Source organism: Sphaeramia orbicularis, chromosome 15 (genome assembly GCF_902148855.1).
Source record: "Sphaeramia orbicularis chromosome 15, fSphaOr1.1, whole genome shotgun sequence".
Taxonomy (NCBI): Eukaryota; Metazoa; Chordata; class Actinopteri; order Kurtiformes; family Apogonidae; genus Sphaeramia; species Sphaeramia orbicularis.
The window spans coordinates 17,680,824-17,701,389 of NC_043971.1; the positions used below are offsets into that span (position 1 = coordinate 17,680,824).

The window sequence follows — 20,566 nt, forward strand, 5'->3', positions numbered from 1 at the left end:
CACTCTGATGCAACAAATACAATTAAATGAATGACTAGTTTCCAGTTTTGAGTCCTCCTTCATAAACATCCATAAATATCCATTCTTAGAAGCTCATACTAATGGGGGGGGGGCTTAATATCAAATACCACATTAGCCCTGATTTTCTGATGCAACAAGATGTTCTAAGCACTCTTGTGTAATTTTTTAGAAATTTTCATCCAACCCCCCCCCCCCCGAAAATTACTTTTTTAACTGTGAAAATCACAACTTTCATAGCTTCTCCACTCATTTGTCCACCACAATGTATAAATATGTTCATGATGGGCTGTTTCATGACCTTGTAAGTGCCATATTGTATTGTAAGAGTACTTTGTACTATGAAAAGTCTAATGTCAAGGACATGTTGTAGGTTAAAGGTCACCAAAATGCCTATTTTTTTTTCAAAAATTCACACCATTCCGACATTTGATCAAATATGTCCTAAGTCCTCTTCGCTCTGGTTTTCTGGTGGGATCCCTCAAGGTCTTTGGCCCTTTCAAAGCCACATTAGAGACTAAATATTGCAACATGTACATTCCATTTGAATTTGCCATCATTAGTGTGTTGGGAAACACTAGCACACATTTTGGCATTCATTCATTTTCTGAACCCGCTTTATCCTCACTAGGGTCACTTGGAGCCTATCCCAGCTACTAATGGGCAAAGGCGGGGTACACCCTGGACATGTCGCCAGTTCATCCCATGGCTGACATATAGAGACAAACAACCACTCTCACATTCACACCTATGGGCAATTTAGATTAACCAATTAACCTGTCAGTGCATGTGTTTGGATGGTGGGAGGAAGCCACAGTACCTGTAGAGAACCCACGCAGACAAGGGGAGAACATGCAAACTCCACACAAAAAGGTCCCACCCCCATTATAGAGGACATTTTTGGGTAAAATTAAGTTTCTTTGTGATAGACACTTGGCATTTCTCCTTAAGTCTGATTAAAGATATTCTCATTCAGGCAAATTGAAACACAGTGCTAATGTTAAAACTTTAAAAACTTTAACCTTGAGTTAAATCACTTTTATGTAGTAAATTTAAAAAATTAAATATGGGATGGCTGCAGGTTTGAGGACTTTTTAAGTCATTTTTCTTCTGTCAAATTTAAGACCTTACATCCACATACATAACAGAACAACTCAAAGATATTGTATTGAACCAGTCTTAAACTATGTTTCAAACCAGGTAATGTTTCATTTCCATTTTTCTATAACTGTTTCTGCTATTGACGTTCAAGCTGCTAAAGCTCACACCTGAACCCCTACACCCATGAATGACTGTTTAAGGCTCCACCCATCCCATTTTTTATGAAAAAACACAAAATATTCTCTACATAGTTAAATTCTTTACAGATATCAAATATGGTGATATAATTTATTATCTGTGGAACTTAATACTTTTGCGTGCCAGATTTAAGGATTGTCAATTTTAAGGATGATATTCAAGACTTTTTTAGGATTTGTGGACATGCAAATAGTAAATGTATTTTGTGACAATATTCAATCACTCACTCTCAGTCTCTGATGATTTGAAACAGATTTTATTAAGACAGTGTCATCGGTTGAAATTGCAGTCTTTACAAATGTTAGCAGCTCTTACATCACACGTATAAACCAGCAACTAAGTGTAGGTTTTAAGTTGTACATAAACAGACCTTTGGTAGTTTCCAGCCCTTTGTTGGTATGAAAAACACACCCAAACTTAAAAAAGTAAATAAATAGAAAAATAAGAAGTCATCCCTGGTTTCTTATCAGTCAGGAGAACCCGACTGATGCAGGCGTTGTGCTGCATTCACAGACAAACAGGTAAAGATTTAAGGAGTTTTAGGTTGACAGTAGTACATCATCATAAGGCTTACCTATAAAAGGTGTTTTCACAGTTTCTATGGTGATTTTCTGTTTTTGCTCATCAAACATGTTTAACAATATGAAAAGTCTTGTTCATTTAGTTGACGCTGGAAATAAAACTTTACAAAAGCTTCTCCACCCAGTTTTAATGCAGCACATTCATTGGCATCTTGAAATATAACAATGACCTTGGCAAGTGAACAGTTAATGCTGCTTTTTTAAGTCCAAAATGCATATTTTCATTCAAGACGAAAAAAGGAAATTTTAACCCACCACTCTATAGTTATATTTAAGTTAACCTTTTGTTATCAACATCCATCGAAAAATTTATATGGCTAGTGTGTGGTATTTATAGCACAGCAGAATTTTTGTCAATAAAATCAAACAAAACACACGTTAGAGAGTTGGCAGTGGCAGCAAAAGTCTGATCAATGAGACAGAAGCAAAAGAACTGTAAATAAAAGGAAACAAACCAATAATTTACACATTCACTCAATTTGTTTCTACGTTTTTCTGCTTCTGTGAGTTTTATAGTCTCACATAGTTTTGTTTGATTATTATCAGCAAAAATCTGATTCCACAGACTTTAAAAAAGAAAGACCCTTATATCCCCCATGTCATGATTTTTTTTTTTTTTTTTTTTTTGTGCGGCTCAGACCTGGGAGGGTAGGACCAGGCCAAAGTGAAGCACCAACAGACCATCCTAGAAGATAATGGAAACAAAATCAAAGTTTTAATAAAATGTCATGATGAAAATAGTACGTTTTTCCTACTGAACATGTGCTCGTAGTGCTTACCTGTAGCGCCTCTTCACCCACTGCCTTTTGTATGTCTTTGAGTGATTGATAGTGATCCAGAAGATGATCTCCACAAACCACATCCACCTGCAGAAATCACAGAATTCAGATCAGACTCCAACACAGGTCAACTGCATATAATCTGAATCAATACCACTCTACAAAACAGAGATAACTGAGTGTGTCCATATTTTCTTAGTGTCAATACAATACAAAGTGCAGGAAAACACTTAACAAGGACTATACAATTAATCAAATCACAATCATATTTGCAATTTCAGCCAGTGCCATTATATCATCACAAGGCTCCAATTTAGAGACAGTGAGTAAAACATGCAAAATCAAAGCCACTTTTTCTGCATTTGTTTAAGTTTGTAGGTTTGAGTTGAAAATAATAATCAATGTATTTTCCATGGTAACCACTGAATAGACTCATACTGCCCACAATAATTATAACATGACTTTTTCACCACATCATGCAGCCGTCTACTAAACCAATAAAGACACTGTAGGTTAGAAAGTAACTAAAAGAAGCAGACTAAAACTGTTAGAATAGTTAAGATACGCAAAAGGGCCCAGCCAAGCGAAAGTGAACATCAGGGTCAATTTCTTTTTTCTCTAAAACAATATTTGTGATTATTCAGTATGAAAGACATATATACCTAGTTTCTAAAATGGTGTTTATTTAATTTGTACCTGAATTACAACTGGATATATAAGAAAATATATGAGAATACAGTGTAAATTAAGAACAGTGAAGGTTGTGAATGAATGTAAACAGCATAAATTCGGAATGCAAATAGCAGTGTGTAAATAAATACGTTCAAAATTTGCCTTTGTCTAATCTTGTATTTCATAATAATCAAATACTATAATGATTTTGAATGTTATTTATGATAAAAAACAGGAAGATGTGCATTAAATATAGTTCTGAAACATATGTGGCCAAAGCAAGATACTTTTATCAGTATCTTAATAAAATCTTTGATTATTATTATGGTGCATTACACAAACACCCCACTCCATTAGTTTTTAGGATTCTCACTCCATTACCATGAATTAATGTCTTTTAAACCTCAAATAAAAATGATATCAGTTTCTTTTTTGGATATAATGTACTTTCATATATTAAGAAAAGTGTGGTATGTAAAATATTTTCGCTTTCCTTCAGGAACAGCATTTTTGGGCATTTTTCCAAACCTTGAATAACTGCTGTATATTTTTCCTCACTCCGTTACTTTGTTAATGATGATAAATTCATGTTTGTATTAAATATTTGGTTATTATTCCTTGATGGCATGTTAAAGTACTTGCTTATACCTACAATTTGAGCTATTACAGTTGCTGCTAAATTAATTTTTAAAAACAGATATGGAATGATTAGTATTGCTGCACAGTGCTTTCTCACTCTGTTACTTGTTTGGCCAGGCCCAAAAGTGATAGAAGAGGTTAAACATCAGTCGTGGCTCAGTCTCTCTGTCCTCTGTAGGTTTGTCCAGACAGGACAGTACACTGCAGCTCTGACAGGAAGTCGGCATAAGCTCCTAATCCTCACCCACGTGTTACTAAAAACAAAATAGACCAAACTCAAACTGACTTCAGCCTGCCCTCTTCAACAGTCTCAATCCACTGAGCTGAGACAGACAGCTGCTATCACTGCACCAATTATTTGACGGTAATCAGATTAAGATCGTCCTCCTTTAGATTTAGAGAGCCTGCTGAGTTTTGACCTGAAGAGCTGAGCCTTCTATGTTGAGCTTTGTGAGTGTTCACCAGTTGTCTGCTTAGAGTCACACACAGGTGAGATGTTGGGAAAGTAAAACAGGAGCAAGTCCAGATGTTTTTATCACCCTGGTCTTCAACAGATAACAGGTTCAGTTCCCCAATCAGAAAATGAATGAGGTCTGTCAGAGTGCCAGTGAAGGGCAGGTGGGTGGCACACCTCTGATCAGAGGGTGTTACTGTTGTTTTTATTTGAATTTCATGACTACATGAGTGCACACTACTCTGTAACACCTGTGTTTCTTGATATATCAGGAGACAGAGCACTTACTTAAACACCATCAGTCTGATTAGTTTCTATTTATGTCTACACTACGGCAGCTTCCTATGCCGACTTTCCCTTAAGTCTGTCTTAAGTGACAGCGGGATCAGGACCAGTTCATCTGAAAACCTGGCGAACTCACCTGGCAGGTGGGGCTGAGCTCCATCTTCCTTCTGATGAACAGCTCCACGTGGCGGATGGTGGCCTCTCCTGATACACGGACGTACCGCCTTTCTAATGGCTAAACAGGGATCACAGGGACCACGATGAAAAGGAGTAAACACATTCACAAGAAATCCATTATTGCAGAATTACAAAAAAATTAAGCATTTATCAACTATACCACTTTAATTAATAACAGAGCAGCTGTCATGTACTGGGTTATCAGTTTGTTAAAACACATACAGTGGTGGCAAAAATTTTGAGAACACCAGACAGTACAAAATATTGATATTTTTTTGCCTATCTTAATGGTCATGAAACATGCAGATATTTGTTCTGAACACAACAAATATGTCTTTTTTTTTTAAATTCACTTTTAACTTTAATATTTACTTAATGAGCAGGATGGGCCTTGCACATTTAACAGAATCACACAGCTGAGTCTAAAGGCTCTTGAATCACCACTAATTTAACTATAATCACACAAAGAATTCGGCTTCTTCTGTGAAGGAACATGATTGTGTGACATTGAATGAAATAAGCTAATACTAGCTTTTTTTTGAGGAAAATTACCTAAATCTTCTAATAATGGCTGCATTCTATAGTTCACAGAGCATAATGATGACTTTGTAGATATTCCATTTGTTTTATGGTTATTTTAATGGCCAATTAACAAAACAAACAGATGAAACCTTAAATATGCCAAGTGTTCTAATAACTTTGGACATCACTATATAGAATTAATGCTGATGTTGTAAAAGACCATGGAATACACTTTGATAAAAAAAAAAAAAAAACATATTTATGAATGTTTTGCTTTTTCATTACCTTGTAGTTATTAATCCCCTCTTCTGCCCTGAAAAGAAAGAAGATGTCAATTCAAGTCCAGCTTTACTCATCTCAAATCAGTAATCAAGGTAAAACAACAGGACCATCTGGTGGCGTGACTCTCCACCTGCATGTTAATATCCTAAACTAACTCTCATCGACAAAACAGATCCGTCAGGAGCCATTCATTTGGTGTGTTCAGTTAGTCGTCAAATTATAATGTCTCACCATCAAGGGATTCTATGAAACACTTCAGCAATGGGATATTTTTTACACTATTATTCTTTACACGAAATTCTAGTCATTAAAATAAAGAACTGATAGAACACAAATAAATTCAGATTGTAAGTGGCTTTTTCATAGGCTGTTTTCTCTGCAGGAAAACCACAGGTAATCCTAACAGCACTAATATAAAAATGCATACAAGACAAGAGTTATGAAGTACTTAATTTAAAAGGGACATATGAAAAGTCACTAGATGACAGTATTACACTGAATCCACAGGGTAACAGATATCCACTGAGAGTCCATGAAGGAATAAGCTGATGATGGATTTTTACCATAAATTAAACCTGCTTACACAAGCTAAAACATAAATTTGAATGAGTGTGAACATAAAGAATTACACTTTCACTTAAGCATTTTCTGCTATAATTTGTCAAAATGTCAACTGTGACAAAGGTGTGTAAAGGTTAATAATCACTGTACTGTACAGAGATGCTCACCCTACAAACTCCAGCAGCAGTGACACATCCAGTTCAGGGGGAATAGTGAATACAGACTGAGGAACAGTGTCCTTCTTCTGCCTCTTCAATACAACTGGAGGAGAAACTATCACTGCATGGGAACAAAAGACAGGAAAATGTTTTAATGCAAACACTGGGAAGAATCCATAATTTTACTAAGAATTTTTAGTTTTATTAGTTGAAAATAAAGAGAAAACAGAGCTGCATCATTTTGGTCCTGATGAATGTACAACCAGAGGACATCTGCAGCTTGTGGATGTCTTTACTGTTTAACATGTTTGTAGTAAATACTCCACAATACAAGGAAATTCTGATCAGAGCACTTCGTTGGCAGCTTTAGTGATTGAAAACTATTGATCACAGAAGATCACAACTTTTTTTTACCTGCTTTAGGCACCTCCAGACCTCTGTCTCTGTAGAACTTGCACATCTGCTCTCTTTCCACTGTATGTTATGAAAACCTTCATTAGAAATTAAATCCCCAAAAAACTGTAATACATTTATCACCTCTGAAATCAATGTATGATATTTACTTACACTCCTCTAAGAAGGGAACCATTTTGTAAACAATATCCTGCAGCTGTCTGTCTGGCCTACACAAAGACACAAAGACAGACTTGAGTACGCCGATTGTTAATTATGGGTTTTATTTTGCGACAGAACAGAAGTGACAGAAGTTTATATTTTTAACTGCCACAAAATACATTCATTAAGAGACATTACACAGATGAATCAAAACCAGACACTTGACAGTGACTTCTTCATGTAAACAAACTTTACTTAGCATTTTCGATAATGTATATGTTCAGGGCTTTGATTGTGATGGGCAATAATAGAAATGGTGAATCTGTAATGTGTGGAAGATTTAATACTGTTTACTACATACAAGTGGTACTGTAAATCTAACAAGAGTACATGGCTACCTACCTGATATTGTAAAGTGGTTGTGTCTGGTGGACTATGATGCTGCATGTGGGACACCTGTTGCTGTGGAAGAAGTGCTTCACAATGCAACTTTTGCAAACTGGTGGAAGGAGAAACACAATTTAAAACCACATTAAAAGCCAAGGAAAAAACCTGGAGCCTGACTAACACATTCCATATTTACTTAACGCTAGTTATAAAAATATCACTTTGATACAAAACTGTCCCAGCTCTACATGTCTTAACCTTAAGTAAATATCTATTGTAACTTACATGTGTGCAGACATTCTGTGATGGTGGTGGCGTCAATGAAGAAGCCGCAGCAGAGGGCACAGCGGATATATGGGTAGAACTGGTTAAGAGGGAGTTTGCACTGCAGAAAAAAGCCACACGAAGCAGAACAGAGTCAAAGGTTATGACATTGTACAAAACAATGCAGTTGAATTCATGCAACATGAATTCCATGGATGCAATATCCTTCTACCATACAATGTATTTATTTGGCTGAACCTCCATTAGCCACTAGAAACATATATTTCCTGGGATTATACAAGTAGTACATTAAGTCCATCTATATGGACAAAAACACTCTAAAATCCCTATCAGTCAATATTGACAGTTTTCATAATAGATGTCATATCATTTAATTCAACACTAGGTTTTTGTCCTGAGTTTTGAAATAATTTTTCGCTTTCAATGTTTCGTCATGGACACAACATGACAAACATTTGCCAAATAGACACTTGAGAAATCTAGAGGTAACTACAACATCCAAAGTCTGTTTTCAGTGATAGGAGCAATGTAAATGGTGGTGATGGTCACAGTTCATAACATATAACACAAAGGACACAACTAACATTCAACCATCATTCTATAACTGTCCATACCTCTTTTTTCTTTTGTCTTTCATTATAGACATTAAATTCAACAACTTTTCCAAAACTGTATACGTTGTTTTCAATGACATGACTATCCTTATACTTTCATGAATGTGGGGTCCATATTAATAGTCGCCATCTATCAATATACAGGCAAAGTTTACAGTTGCAAAATAAAAGTCAGTAATCTAGCATATTTAATTATTAATAATCTGGTAGAAGTTGTTAGATAATCAGTAAACAATCATACCTCGTCCTCGGAGTCACTCCAGTTTGTTGATCCATCTTCACTTCTCTGACCAAACGGAGACGAAGACATTCCCGACCCTTGAAAATAACCGAGAACCTCAACAAACCTCTTATCTGTCGTATTATGTTGTTTGTTCGACGGTACGACTCGCTGAGGTTGTTCTTCCTTGTGTCCGGTTACTTTGTGATGAGTTAGCTAGCTGGCTAATGTTAACTAATTCGATTTACATATAAAACGCATGCGCACTTTTAGTTTGGTTTGATAGTGTTTCGCGTCGTTTCGGTTGGGCTGGCCACGTCTCTGTGTTGCCCCAAAAAAAGGACTTTTCAGCGAAATAAAGTTACTTATAAACTTTGTATTGACACTATTGTATGGCTTTGCATTTCCCTCGCTCGTGCTTCCACCTGACCATGAGCAACAAGTTCTTCTTCTTTTGTTTAAGGCGGGCACTACTTATGGTTTAAACTGCAATAGCGCCTCCTACCGGACCACAGTCAGCCTACATTAGCGCAGTGGTTCTCAATCCTATTCTGTGGGGACCCCCTTTGGAATGATGAAAAATCTCCAGGTCCCCCTCAATCCCAACAACATTGTAACAGCGGTGCAGTTATAACTTTTACTGAAACAAACATCAATACTGTAACAATCCTTTTTGCTTTTCCTTGAATAATTTGTTGTACAAATTAAAAAACACTTTTGAAAGATTTTTTGCTTGAATAATACAAATAAACTCAACCAGACTGCTCCCTGAGATAATATTTTTCCAAATAAAAAATAGGAAATGTGCAATTATCTTACAACTATGACAATAAAGTTACTTTTTTTAGAACAACAAACACATTTTGGTAACAAAGATGAACATTTTAACAATATCAGTGGCTCCAATGAGCCCATTTACATTGCACATCTCAGAACATTAAAGTGCAAACTGTGCAAAAACAGAAACATGGGACATTTTTCTTTTCCAGTCCAATCCTTGTCCATTGTCCAAACCTAAACTCTTTGTCTAGTGACAGATCACCATGGCAGTAAATTTGTTTGTTGTACATCCCTAAAATGAGTCCAAGGTGCTCCAATGCTAAAACATTAGTTTCACCTTTACTTTTTATTTTAATATTTTAAATCACTTTTACAGTGCAGAAACTAAATAAAAAAAAAAAAAAAAAAAAAAAAAACACAGTATAACAAGGGGGGATGCTGTTCCTGATACATTTGACTGCTTTTCCGTACCTGATCTGATATCAAGAATTAGTGTCCTTGAATATGATCCATTTCTCCCATCTTTCTCCATGTAGTAACTACCCCCAACCTCGTTACTCTGCAACCCCCCCACACACAGAAGAAAAAAAAAAAGACATTGTTAGAATGATTGTAATGGATATCTATTTTGTAATTTCACTGAGTAACCTTGTTAAAGATTTAATTCCAAACACCCACCTGAACCAACTGGATGTCAATAACTGTGTTTGTGTTGAGGTCCATCATGGTGTAACTCCCAAACTTTGCAGAGTGTCCTGATAAAAATGTGTTTGAAACATCATATTAGTCATTATACATCAATACTTTTAGACTACAAGGGGCTGCACAAAATCTCAAACACTTATATAAACAGTTCTGCTAAGAATTAGAAATACCTGGAGAGTCAGCCCTCATGTCACCACCAACTATCAATCTGTTCTCCTGACTGAGCCGCTGGAGCATCATATCCTGTGATGTTTTCCAGTGGTGAATGACTGCAGGTTCAATGAAGGATCTGGCATGGCGGCGAAATGTGTTATGCTGAAACAATTGTAGGTCCATTGCCTTGAAGACCTGTTTGCAAAGGAAAAAACGTTTTTTTTATTTTCATAATGCATGTAAATTGATCAGAATAATATCTAGACACATAATTAGAACTGAAGGAAATGCAGTTGCACATCCGTTACCCTTGCAATTTTCAAGAAAGATGCACCACTCAGGTACACAGCTGCAGATAGGTGGATGTTCCCTGCTGGCGTGCTTCCGAGAAAAGGCTGGCTGTTCCAGTGTCTGTAGAACTGGCAATGAGGGCACTGCTGATCCACAGACAGGAATGTCCCCAGCTTCCATGTTTTCACTTCACATTTCAGTGTGCAAACAGGACAGGCAGCAAATAACTCCATAATGGAACTCTTGTAGACGATGTATTTCTTTGTCTTGTGTGGGTGAGTTGATGACTCTTGTCTGTATATATATATATATATATATATATATATATATATATATATATATATATATATATATATAAGGAAAAGACATTGAGTAATTAAACAGCCCAAACTCTCTTCAGTGTGTTATAAAGATACACATTCATTCACACAGACAGGCAGATGTGGATAACTTACGACAAAAATGTTGACTCTGTCAATGTGACAGAATCTGCAGGATCATATGTGGAATCTTGTCCCTTTGACGCTGTCAATGAAGAGGTTCCCTCTAATGGGTCTTCCACCAGCTCCTCTTCAATGTCCAGGCGACGTCTTTTTGAAGGTCTCTTTATTGGTGTTGATGAAAAAGACAAAGGGTCTACACTGGATGTCCCGACACCAAAATCCTTGCAGGACACAGTAGCTTGGACACCTGCAAAGAACAATGTATTCTTAATAAAGAAAGTCTATGTAGACAACAAAAATAAATGTAAATGGGCAAATGATTACAGACATCAAAACACTTTGTTTTGTTTGTACATACCTTCACTTCTCAAGTGGGACTGAAAAGTCCTCAAGGACAGCTGTGTGCCTGCAGTCCTTGTCAGCACTGGCTCAGTTTGGCATGCAGCATCTCTTGATGTTGACACCTCGGTGGATGTGCCTGATGTGCTGCCCTGTATACGTAAAACAAGCTATGCTGTCAATAGTGTCACGTATTCTCCCGCTATATATTAGTAACGAGAATACGCTGAAAAACACGGGACTTATCTGTTCTGAATACACAAGTCACCTGTCTGAAATGCCCCTCTCTCGTCTACAATACACATGTCTCAGACAGAACGTCTTTCCAAACACTGGCTTTCTTTGCCTTGAGGCGTGATTGAGCCCCGACGGAAAACGGCGGTGTTGTGTCGGGTTCGTGGACCTGACACGGAAAGACGCCTGCCGTCACTAATGCAGGCAGCTACTAACAAGCTTGATGCTAACTATACTGATGCCAACCACAAAAGGCCAGTGTTCAAAGTAGTTCTGTTGAATGTCTCTTGATATTATCAGCTCTTGCATGTTAACGGGGACGCAAACGTTAGCAGCAGTAACCGAGCTATGTTAGCTGCCATGCTAACGTTAGACGTACACATCAACAACCACCAGCTTATCCGTAATGTAGGGTTATGCAGTAAAGATACAAAAAAATGATAAGAACTTACATCTCCTACACTTGTACTTGAGTCACGAAGCGTTGGTACTGCGTCCTTCTTGATTCGGAGTCTTTGTGCTAAGCCGGAGCTGTATGGGCCCATGTTCGAAAAACACTCGTCCGTGAAATGCCGCGCACACACATACAAGCGTTTGGGAATGTTGTTTGGTACATGACCATCAAAGATAGAATCCAGCCACTTTTTACGGAGAGGCTCGGAAGTGGGGAGCAAAAATAAACTTACGTGTTGGTGTGTGCAGCCAACAACACCACAATTTGCGTGTCTCGCCTTCGCCATGTTTGTTGTCCAAGAGGTGCTTTCCCAGGGCGGGGTTCACCTTTTCATGCAGGGTGGGGGCACAGTCAGGGGGAGGAGTTAAATCCGTTTATGTCGTCATAAGCGGACCCAACTCAAACTCGGCCGTTTGAGCAGGCATTTTCACAACATGTGGTGTAGCAAGGCAGGGAGGAAACAGACGGTTTTCAAACTCGAACCTCATAATGAGGCTACTGCAACACACACTACTATAAGAAAACTTTCACAAAGTGAGATTTGCATAATATGGGACCTTTAAAAGTTCCCATCTTAATCCTCAGATGAAATGTTAATTTTTCCAGGGTATATATTTCCTCTATTATGTCCACCCATTGTTGTGGTCGAAGAGGGTCACTTTTTAACCAGTTCCTCGTGACAACCTTTTTGCAGGCAAGAATCAACATTTTAAATAAGTGTCTTCTCTTTTAATTACATCTTCAGGTATTTGACCATGGTAGATAGGCTGGGGGTCAATCGGGATTTTATCATTTAAAATACTCTCCATTGTCTGAACAACATGGTTCCAAAACATTTGCATTTTTACACATGCCCAAAAGATATGCGAGTGGTTGGCATTCATGTGACCACATCCTCTCCAGCATTGCTGCTGTTTTCCTAATTGTTTCCTTTTAATATTTGGTGTAATAAAAAAGCAAATGAGGTTTTTCCAGCCAAATTTGCGCCAACCTTTAGAGCTGGTGGATGTTTGCTGCGTTTTACATATAGAATGCCACTCACTTTCAGACAGAGTAATATTCTGATTCCCATTTCGATTTAATGTAAAATGAATTCACACCATTACATTTTTGTAGACCCTGATATAGTTTAGACACAATCTTAGTGGGTGTGTGTTTGTAAGCTCCTGTGAAGACCTTAATCAGTTCACCGCCCTCTGATAAGTTACTCTTTATCTCCCTGTCAAAAAAAATGTTTTACCTGTAAGTAGATATTAAATGTTTTTTTGTTTTTATATTAATTGATGGAACAAATGTGTTCACTGCATGGTTCCCTGTACAAATCTCGCCAACACCAAACATCAACGCATTAGATATGCGCTGATAAAAGAAAAGTATTACTGGACATGAATTTACTTGTGATGTCACTATTTAGCTTTACATTATTGATATATTTGTATTTCTTTGTATTTAGCACATACTTTTTATTTGCATTGCATGTAACCAGCACTTTAATCTCAACAAAAACAAACACACAGAAAACCATATATTACTCATTTTTTAATCAAACTTTTATGTGTCATCTTTTAGTCTGATGGCTTTTAGTGTAGTCTTCATTCATTCACTCACACATTCAACTGCAAATAATGAAATTTGAGGAAGCATTTTACAAAGTAACAGAAACAATACAACTAAAACTGGAAAACTAAAGACTGAAGAACTATATACACTATGTAAGTGACTCCCAACCTTTTTTGGCTCATGACCCCATTTTAACATCAAAAATTTCTGGCAAACCCAGACATTCAAAATGGAGACATTTTCTTCCTAAAATTAAATTGTTTTTGCTTGTGGACACCATACCATACCATACCATACCATACCATACCATACCATACCATACCATACCATACCAGCTGCTTCCCACAGACAGGACAGTTCACCCTCACCTTCCACAGGTGGTAGGGCATCCAGACCATCAGTCCGTGGGTAAAGAAGCGGTCTGGTGTTGGCGTTTGGTGGTAAATCCGCTCCAGGACTGGAGGCTCATACCACAGCCTCAGATCTGGTCGCAGTTTGCCAGAGAGAAAAAGGGTGTTGGAAACCCACCTCTGGTCCTGAACAAGGAGGTTTTTCCTCATTTCTACTGGCAACCAGTATGCAGCTGCAGCCCCAGCATTAGCTGAGTCCAATTCTTCAGGCTTATTCTATTTAGAAGACAGCGATAACATTTTATCTTATTAATACACAACATACTAAGCATAACTAACACAACAGTCGTTGCAATTAATAGACTGCTGTACTTCTATGGGGTTCTGCCCTGCTGGTGTTCGCAGCAGAGCTGGGGGTCAGTTTAATTTACCGTGATGTGGCAGGCACTAAAGATTATCTTACCCCTTACCTTACCTAAAACTTCAGCTCCTGCTAGTTAGCTTAATTACTTACATACACAGAATATTATCACGTCTATAAAGAACCCATGATTCAAGATAAACCCCCTGGTTTTCATTCAACATCTGCAATAATTCTCAAAGAAGGCAACTAGCAATTTTTAGCTAAATTGACTTTAGCAAAAAGAAATACTTCACAACATGATCATGCTGCTATGTGTGAAAGGTTATTGTATTCAGCACATACCTTCTAATTGTAAGAAACATCTTATCAAAATTCACGTACTTTGAGATGCGTTGGATCTCTCACTAATAGCTGTTTGACTGGAAACAATACGGTCACTATGGAAACGCTCTGGACAGTGCATCATCCAATCCACAATGGAAACTAGCACTGCAACTGGCAATGTCAAGCGTCATCTCACAAAACAACTGGATGGAATTCAATGTGACATTGGACAGGAACATATATGAAAGGCGAAAAGATTAGAATAGAAACAGACTATCATGAGTGAAGATATAAGCCAATGTAGAATTATGAGCAAATAAGCATTTACCAACTATAATTAACCAACTTAACCAATAATAGAGTAGCTGCCATATACTGAGTTATCATTATATTAATACACATACAGTGGTGGCCAAATTATAGTATATAAAAAAAAACCCTGACAAACATATAAATATCGACATTTTTTGCTTCAAAAACATGATTTAATTTCATAATGTTCATGAAACATGCAGATGGTTGTTCTGAACACAACAAATATCAGATGAAGTGAGTCCTGCTGTTTTTTATCCAGTTTTAACTTTAATACTAACTTAATAACCAGGATCAGCCCTCTACATTTATCAGAATCACATAGCTGTGTTAAAACTCTTGAATCACCACCAATTTAACTCCGATCACATTTGACAGTGATCATACAAGGAATTTGACTTCTACTGTGAAGGAACATGACTGTGTGACACTGAGTGAAATAGGCCTACTTTAGCTTGTTTTTTGTAAGTAATATGACCTAAATCTCCTTATGATGGTTCTATTCTATAGTTTACAGAGCATAATGATGACTTTGTGGATATTTCATTTGCTTTATGGGTATTTTAATGGCCAATTAAAAAAGAAAACAGATGAAACCTCTTAAATATACCAAGTGTTCTAATAACTTTGGTCACCCCTAGATAGAATTAACACTGATGTGGTAAAAGAACTTGGAATACACTTTGATAAAAAATATACTTATGAATGTTTTTGCCTGTTTCTGCCTGTCTCATCCAGCGGGATGGACCCCCCATGTGTCCACCCTACTGCATCCTTGTAGACTAGAACTACATCTGCAAATGGACGTCCATCAGTCCTGCTGCATCTATAGCCTGTCCGTCCATGGGAGTGGATCTCTCCTTCACTGTGGTTCTCCCCGAGGTTTCTCCCTTTTCCCACTGGGTTTTGAGTTTTTCCTTGCCGAGAAGGAGGGTCTAAGGACGGGGGATGCCCTGGACACTACTCATTTTCTTGCTGTTCATTTGACTGTTGTTTACTCTAACTGACTCTGTAAAGCCCTTTGAGATAACCTTGTTGTGATATTGGGCTATACAAATAAAGTTGAAAATTGAATTGAAATTGAAAATTTTGTTGTTTTTTTTATTACCTTGAAGTTATGCCCTTCTGCCCTGAAAAGAAAGCAAAGGTCAATTCAAGTCCAGCTTTACTCATCTCAAATCAGTAATCAAGGTAAAACAACAGGACCATCTGGTGGTGTGATAGTCCACCTGCATGTTAATATCCTGAACTCACTCTCTCTCATCGACAAAACAGACCTGTCAGGGGTCACTCATTTGATGTGTTCAGTTAGTAGTCAAATTATAATGTCTCACCATCAGGGGATTCTATGAGCTGCTTCAGCAATGGGATATTTTTAACACTATTTTTATTCTTTGCACTGAAATTCTAGTTATTAAAAAATACGAACTAATGGGACAGTCAAAGAAATTCAGATAAGTAGCTTTTTCATAGACTGTTTTCTCTGCAGAAAAGCCACAAAATGAAAGAGACATATGAAAACTCACTAGATGGCAGTATTGGACTGAATCTAAAGGGTTCCAAACATTCCCTCTGACAATCTATGTGGAAATGAGTTTTATAAAGAAAAGTCAAAGTATCTTTTGGTGAACTATAGTAATCACCCACTCAGCATGCAAGGTAATGATGGATTTAACCACAAGGGAAACCTCTGTACACAAACCAAAACCCTTGAACTCATCCACTACAGAGAATGTAGCCAATGTGAACACAAATAATAATACTTTCACTTAAGGATTTTCTGCTATAATTAGTCAAAATGTCAGCTGTGGAAAAGGTGTGTAAAGGTTAATAATTGCTGTACTGTTCCTAGAGATGCTCACCCTACAAACTCCAGCAGTAGCGACACATCCAGTTCAGGGGGAATAGTGAATACAGACTGGGGAACACTGTCCTTCTGCTTCTTCAACACAACTGGGCCTGGAGGAGAATCCATCACTGCATAGGAACAAAAGACACACGGAAGACTTAATTCAGAGAGTGGAAAAAATACATCATTTTGCAAAGTACTTTAAGCTTTGTTAGTTGAAAAAGTAAGAGAAAACAGGGATGCATCATTTTGGTTCTGATGAATGTATAACCAGAGGACACCTGCAGCATGTGGATGTCTTTACTGTTGCGTGTGTTTGAGGTAAATACTCCACAACAATACAGGGACATTTCTGATCAGAGTACTTCCTTGGCAGCCTCAGCGATTGAAAACTTGAAAACTATTGATCACAGAAGATCACAATTGTTTTTACCTGCTTCTGGCACCTCCAGACCTCTGTCTCTGTACAACTTGCACATCTGCTCTCTTTCCACTGTAAGTTGTGAAAAACGTTCTTTAAATTTGTGATATATATATCATCTCTGAAATCAATGTGCAACATTTACTTACACTCCTCTAAGAGGGGAACCATTTTGTAAACAATATCCTGCAGCTGTCTGTCTGGCCTGCACCAAGACACAAAGACAGACTTCAGTACACTGATTATTAATCATGGGTTTTGTTTTTTGACAAAACAGAATTGATAAAAGATTACATTTTTAACTGCTACAAAATACACTTACTAAGAGAAATTACACAGATTAATCAAAAGCAGACACTTGACAGTGACCTCTTCATTTCAACGCACTTTATGTAGCACTTCCGATAATGTATATGTTCAGGGCTTTTATTGTGATGGGTAATAATAGAAATGGTGGATCTGTAATATGTGAAAGAAAATGAATACTGTTTACCATGTACACATGGTACTGTGAATCTACAAAGACTACATGGCTACCTACCTGATATTGTAAAGTGGTTGTGTCTGGTGGACTATGATGCTGCATGTGGGACACCTGTTGCTGTGGAAGAAGTGCTTCACAATGCAACTTTTGCAAACTGGTGGAAGGAGAAACACAATTTAAAACATCATTAAAGCCACAGTAAAAGCTGGAGCCTGACAATCACATTCCATATTTACTTAACATTAGTTATAAAAATATTACTTTGATATAAAACTGTCCCAGCCCTACTTGTCTTAACCTTAAGTACATATCTATTGTAACTTACATGTGTGCAGACATTCTGTGATGGTGGTGGCATCAATGAAGAAGCCGCAGCAGAGGGCACAGCGGATATATGGGTAGAACTGGTTAAGAGGGAGTTTGTAATGCAGAAAAATGCCACAAAAAAGAACAGACAAAGGTTACAACATTGTACAAAGCAATGTAGCAGAATTCATGCGACATGAATTTCATGGATGTAATATCCTACTACAGTGTTATGTATTTATTTGACTGGTTCTCCATAAGACACTACAAATGACTAATTTTCCTAGGATTATGCAAAGTAGTACAGTGGGTCTAAGCTATAAGGACAAAGGCACTTTCATGAAGAAAATTTCCTGTTTGTCAGTATTGGCAGTTTTCAAAATAGATTTCATACCATTTAATTCAACACTAAGTTTCTGAGGCTTTAAATGTTTCTTCGTGGTCAGAACATGACAAACATTTCCTAAATAGGGAAACTTTTCAGCTAAAATTTACTTAGGGGGTCAAATGAGTGGCCATTTTTGTAAAAAAAAAAAAGTTGTAAGAAATGCATAGAACTGTGTTGAAATAATGCTAATATATTTGTGCACAGACTACTGATATTATTTGACAGTGGAAGCTATATTTTCAGAAATATTGGATTTTGAATAGCACGTGTATGTGAAAACTTTTGCTGGTGGATGGATGTGACAGTGGACGGACGTGACATTACCCATGATGATCTGGTCAGTACCAGTACTTTATTAGTAATAAACTTATATACTTACTATTGCTAATTATCCTCTTATTCATAAATGTTAGTATTGTGGATCTAAACCAATAACAGCTGACACAAAAACACAAAATGTGGCAGTGGACGGATGTGACATGGTTGTTCCAGATCCCATCAAACTGATGCTCGGCAGCCATGTCACCGTATCCAGAAATGATCCCTGTGCAAAAACTAGTATCATAATTATTTACTGTATAGTTTATCATCATACTAAAGAGTAAATAACAATACAGAATTGTTATTTCTTTATAAAAATGCTTATTATTAGAAACCTGTTGATTTAAAAAGTGACATGTGACATCCTTAATGTATGTATTGGCGTAACATAAGCAGGATGGATCAGCACCATACTCCATATTGCAACCTGTAAAAATAAAACATGTGATATGTAGTACATAATCTTGTAAGAAAAACTGGGGAATCTAAAAGAATAGAATATTTGTTTTTCAGGTAAATTCAGTTAAAATATAACTTGGCCATTTGTGACATGAAAATATAGCATTAATTGTGATGAAAATGGACATTTTTGACCTGTAAACATAGTTCATATGACCATCAACATGTTGCAACAGAAGTGAAATCCTGTAAATTTGCATAACTTGCATTTACCAACACAAAGTTCCTTTGGGGATTCACTTATATTGATTTATTATGCACAAAGACATAAATAAGCCCTCTAAGCAAATTTTAGCCGTTTTAAGAAATGTAGAGGTAACTACAACATCCAAATATCAGTTGTAATGATAAGAACAATGTAAATGGTGAACACAACTAACATTGAACCGTCATTCTATACTGTCTTCTGTCCATATCTCTCATTATAGACATTAAATTCAACAACTTTTCCAAAACTTTATACGTTGTTTTCAATAACATGACAATCGACTTTCATGAACGTGGGGACCACATCAATAGTCACCATCTATCAATTTATAAGCAAAGTTTATAGTTGCAAAAGACAACTCAGTAATCTAGTATTTAATCATTAATAGTCTGGTAGAAGTTGTTAGATAATCAGTAAACATTCATACCTCGTCCTCGGAGTCACAGCTGTTTGTTGATCCATCCTCAGTCCTGTGACCAAACGGAGACATTACTGCCCCTTGAAAATAACTGAGAACCACAACAAACCTCTTATCTGTCGTATTTTTATGTGTGGCTTTATGCTGTTTGTTCGAAGGCATAACTCGCTGAATTTGTTTTTCTTATGTCCGGTTAATTTGGGATTTCTTTGCTAGCTGGCTAATTCAATTTACATAAAACGCACGCGCACTTTTAGTTTAGTTTGATAGTATTTTGCGTCGTTTCGGTTGGGTTGGCCACGTCTCTGTGTTGCCTCAAAAAAGCACTTTTCAGCGAAATAAAGTTACTGATAAACTTTGCCTTAACACTCCTGGCTGTGTGTACGGTTTTATATTTCCCACGCTCGTGCTTCCACCAGACAATGATCAACAAGTTCTTCTTTTTTTGTTTTATGGTGAGTAGTAACTACGGTTTAAGGTGCAATGGCGCCTCCTACCGGACAACTAATTACGTCATCAATAATGGACTTTTTTTTTATTGCCAATATACAAATATACAAACAACATGGCATCCGTATTAAAGAAAATACAAAGTAACGGGTGCAAATAGGAATACATATGTAGATGTCAACAACCATGAACACTGCAATTTTTTAAGAAAAAGAAAAAAAAAATTAAAATAATTAACAAATAAAACGTCAGCCAATGAGAGTGCAGTGTCACAAAACGTCAGCCAATGAGAGTGCAGCGTCACAGAATGCCAGCAAATCAGAGCGCAGCATCACAGAACGCCAGCCAGTCAGAGCGAAGCGTCACAGAACGCCAGCCAATCAGAGCGGAGCGTCACAGAACGTGAGCCAATGAGAGTGCAGCGTCACAGAATGCCGGCCAATCAGAGCGGAGTGTCACAAAACG

At 37.2% G+C, this 20,566-nt stretch overlaps 2 protein-coding genes across 3 annotated transcripts; both read right to left on the minus strand.

The window, feature by feature from the left end:
- Positions 1–1,557: 1,557 nt before the first annotated feature.
- Positions 1,558–11,921, minus strand: pcgf6 (polycomb group ring finger 6). Of its 2 annotated transcripts, XM_030155785.1 has the most exons (18): positions 11,886–11,921; positions 11,219–11,351; positions 11,065–11,107; positions 10,873–11,031; positions 10,435–10,711; positions 10,144–10,321; positions 9,947–10,023; positions 9,740–9,827; positions 8,510–8,586; positions 7,655–7,754; positions 7,385–7,481; positions 6,995–7,050; positions 6,842–6,901; positions 6,437–6,548; positions 5,712–5,739; positions 4,864–4,962; positions 2,678–2,764; positions 1,558–2,583 (listed from the first exon to the last, which is right to left on the minus strand). In XM_030155785.1, exons 5-18 carry the CDS (start codon positions 10,648–10,650, stop codon positions 2,533–2,535), a joined length of 1,326 nt encoding a protein of 441 aa, XP_030011645.1. In that variant the 5' UTR covers positions 10,651–10,711; positions 10,873–11,031; positions 11,065–11,107; positions 11,219–11,351; positions 11,886–11,921; the 3' UTR covers positions 1,558–2,532. The 2 variants fall into 2 exon arrangements, with proteins under 2 accessions (XP_030011645.1, XP_030011644.1); XM_030155784.1 differs by having other exon boundaries at positions 10,873–11,107.
- A 2,161-nt stretch (positions 11,922–14,082) lies between these two features.
- On the minus strand, positions 14,083–20,036 carry LOC115434097 (polycomb group RING finger protein 6-like). The gene is made up of 8 exons (XM_030155786.1): positions 19,661–20,036; positions 17,877–17,955; positions 17,609–17,705; positions 17,217–17,272; positions 17,080–17,139; positions 16,660–16,774; positions 15,906–15,927; positions 14,083–14,688 (listed from the first exon to the last, which is right to left on the minus strand). Exons 1-8 carry the CDS (start codon positions 19,811–19,813, stop codon positions 14,599–14,601), a joined length of 672 nt encoding a protein of 223 aa, XP_030011646.1. The 5' UTR covers positions 19,814–20,036; the 3' UTR covers positions 14,083–14,598.
- Positions 20,037–20,566: the final 530 nt, after the last annotated feature.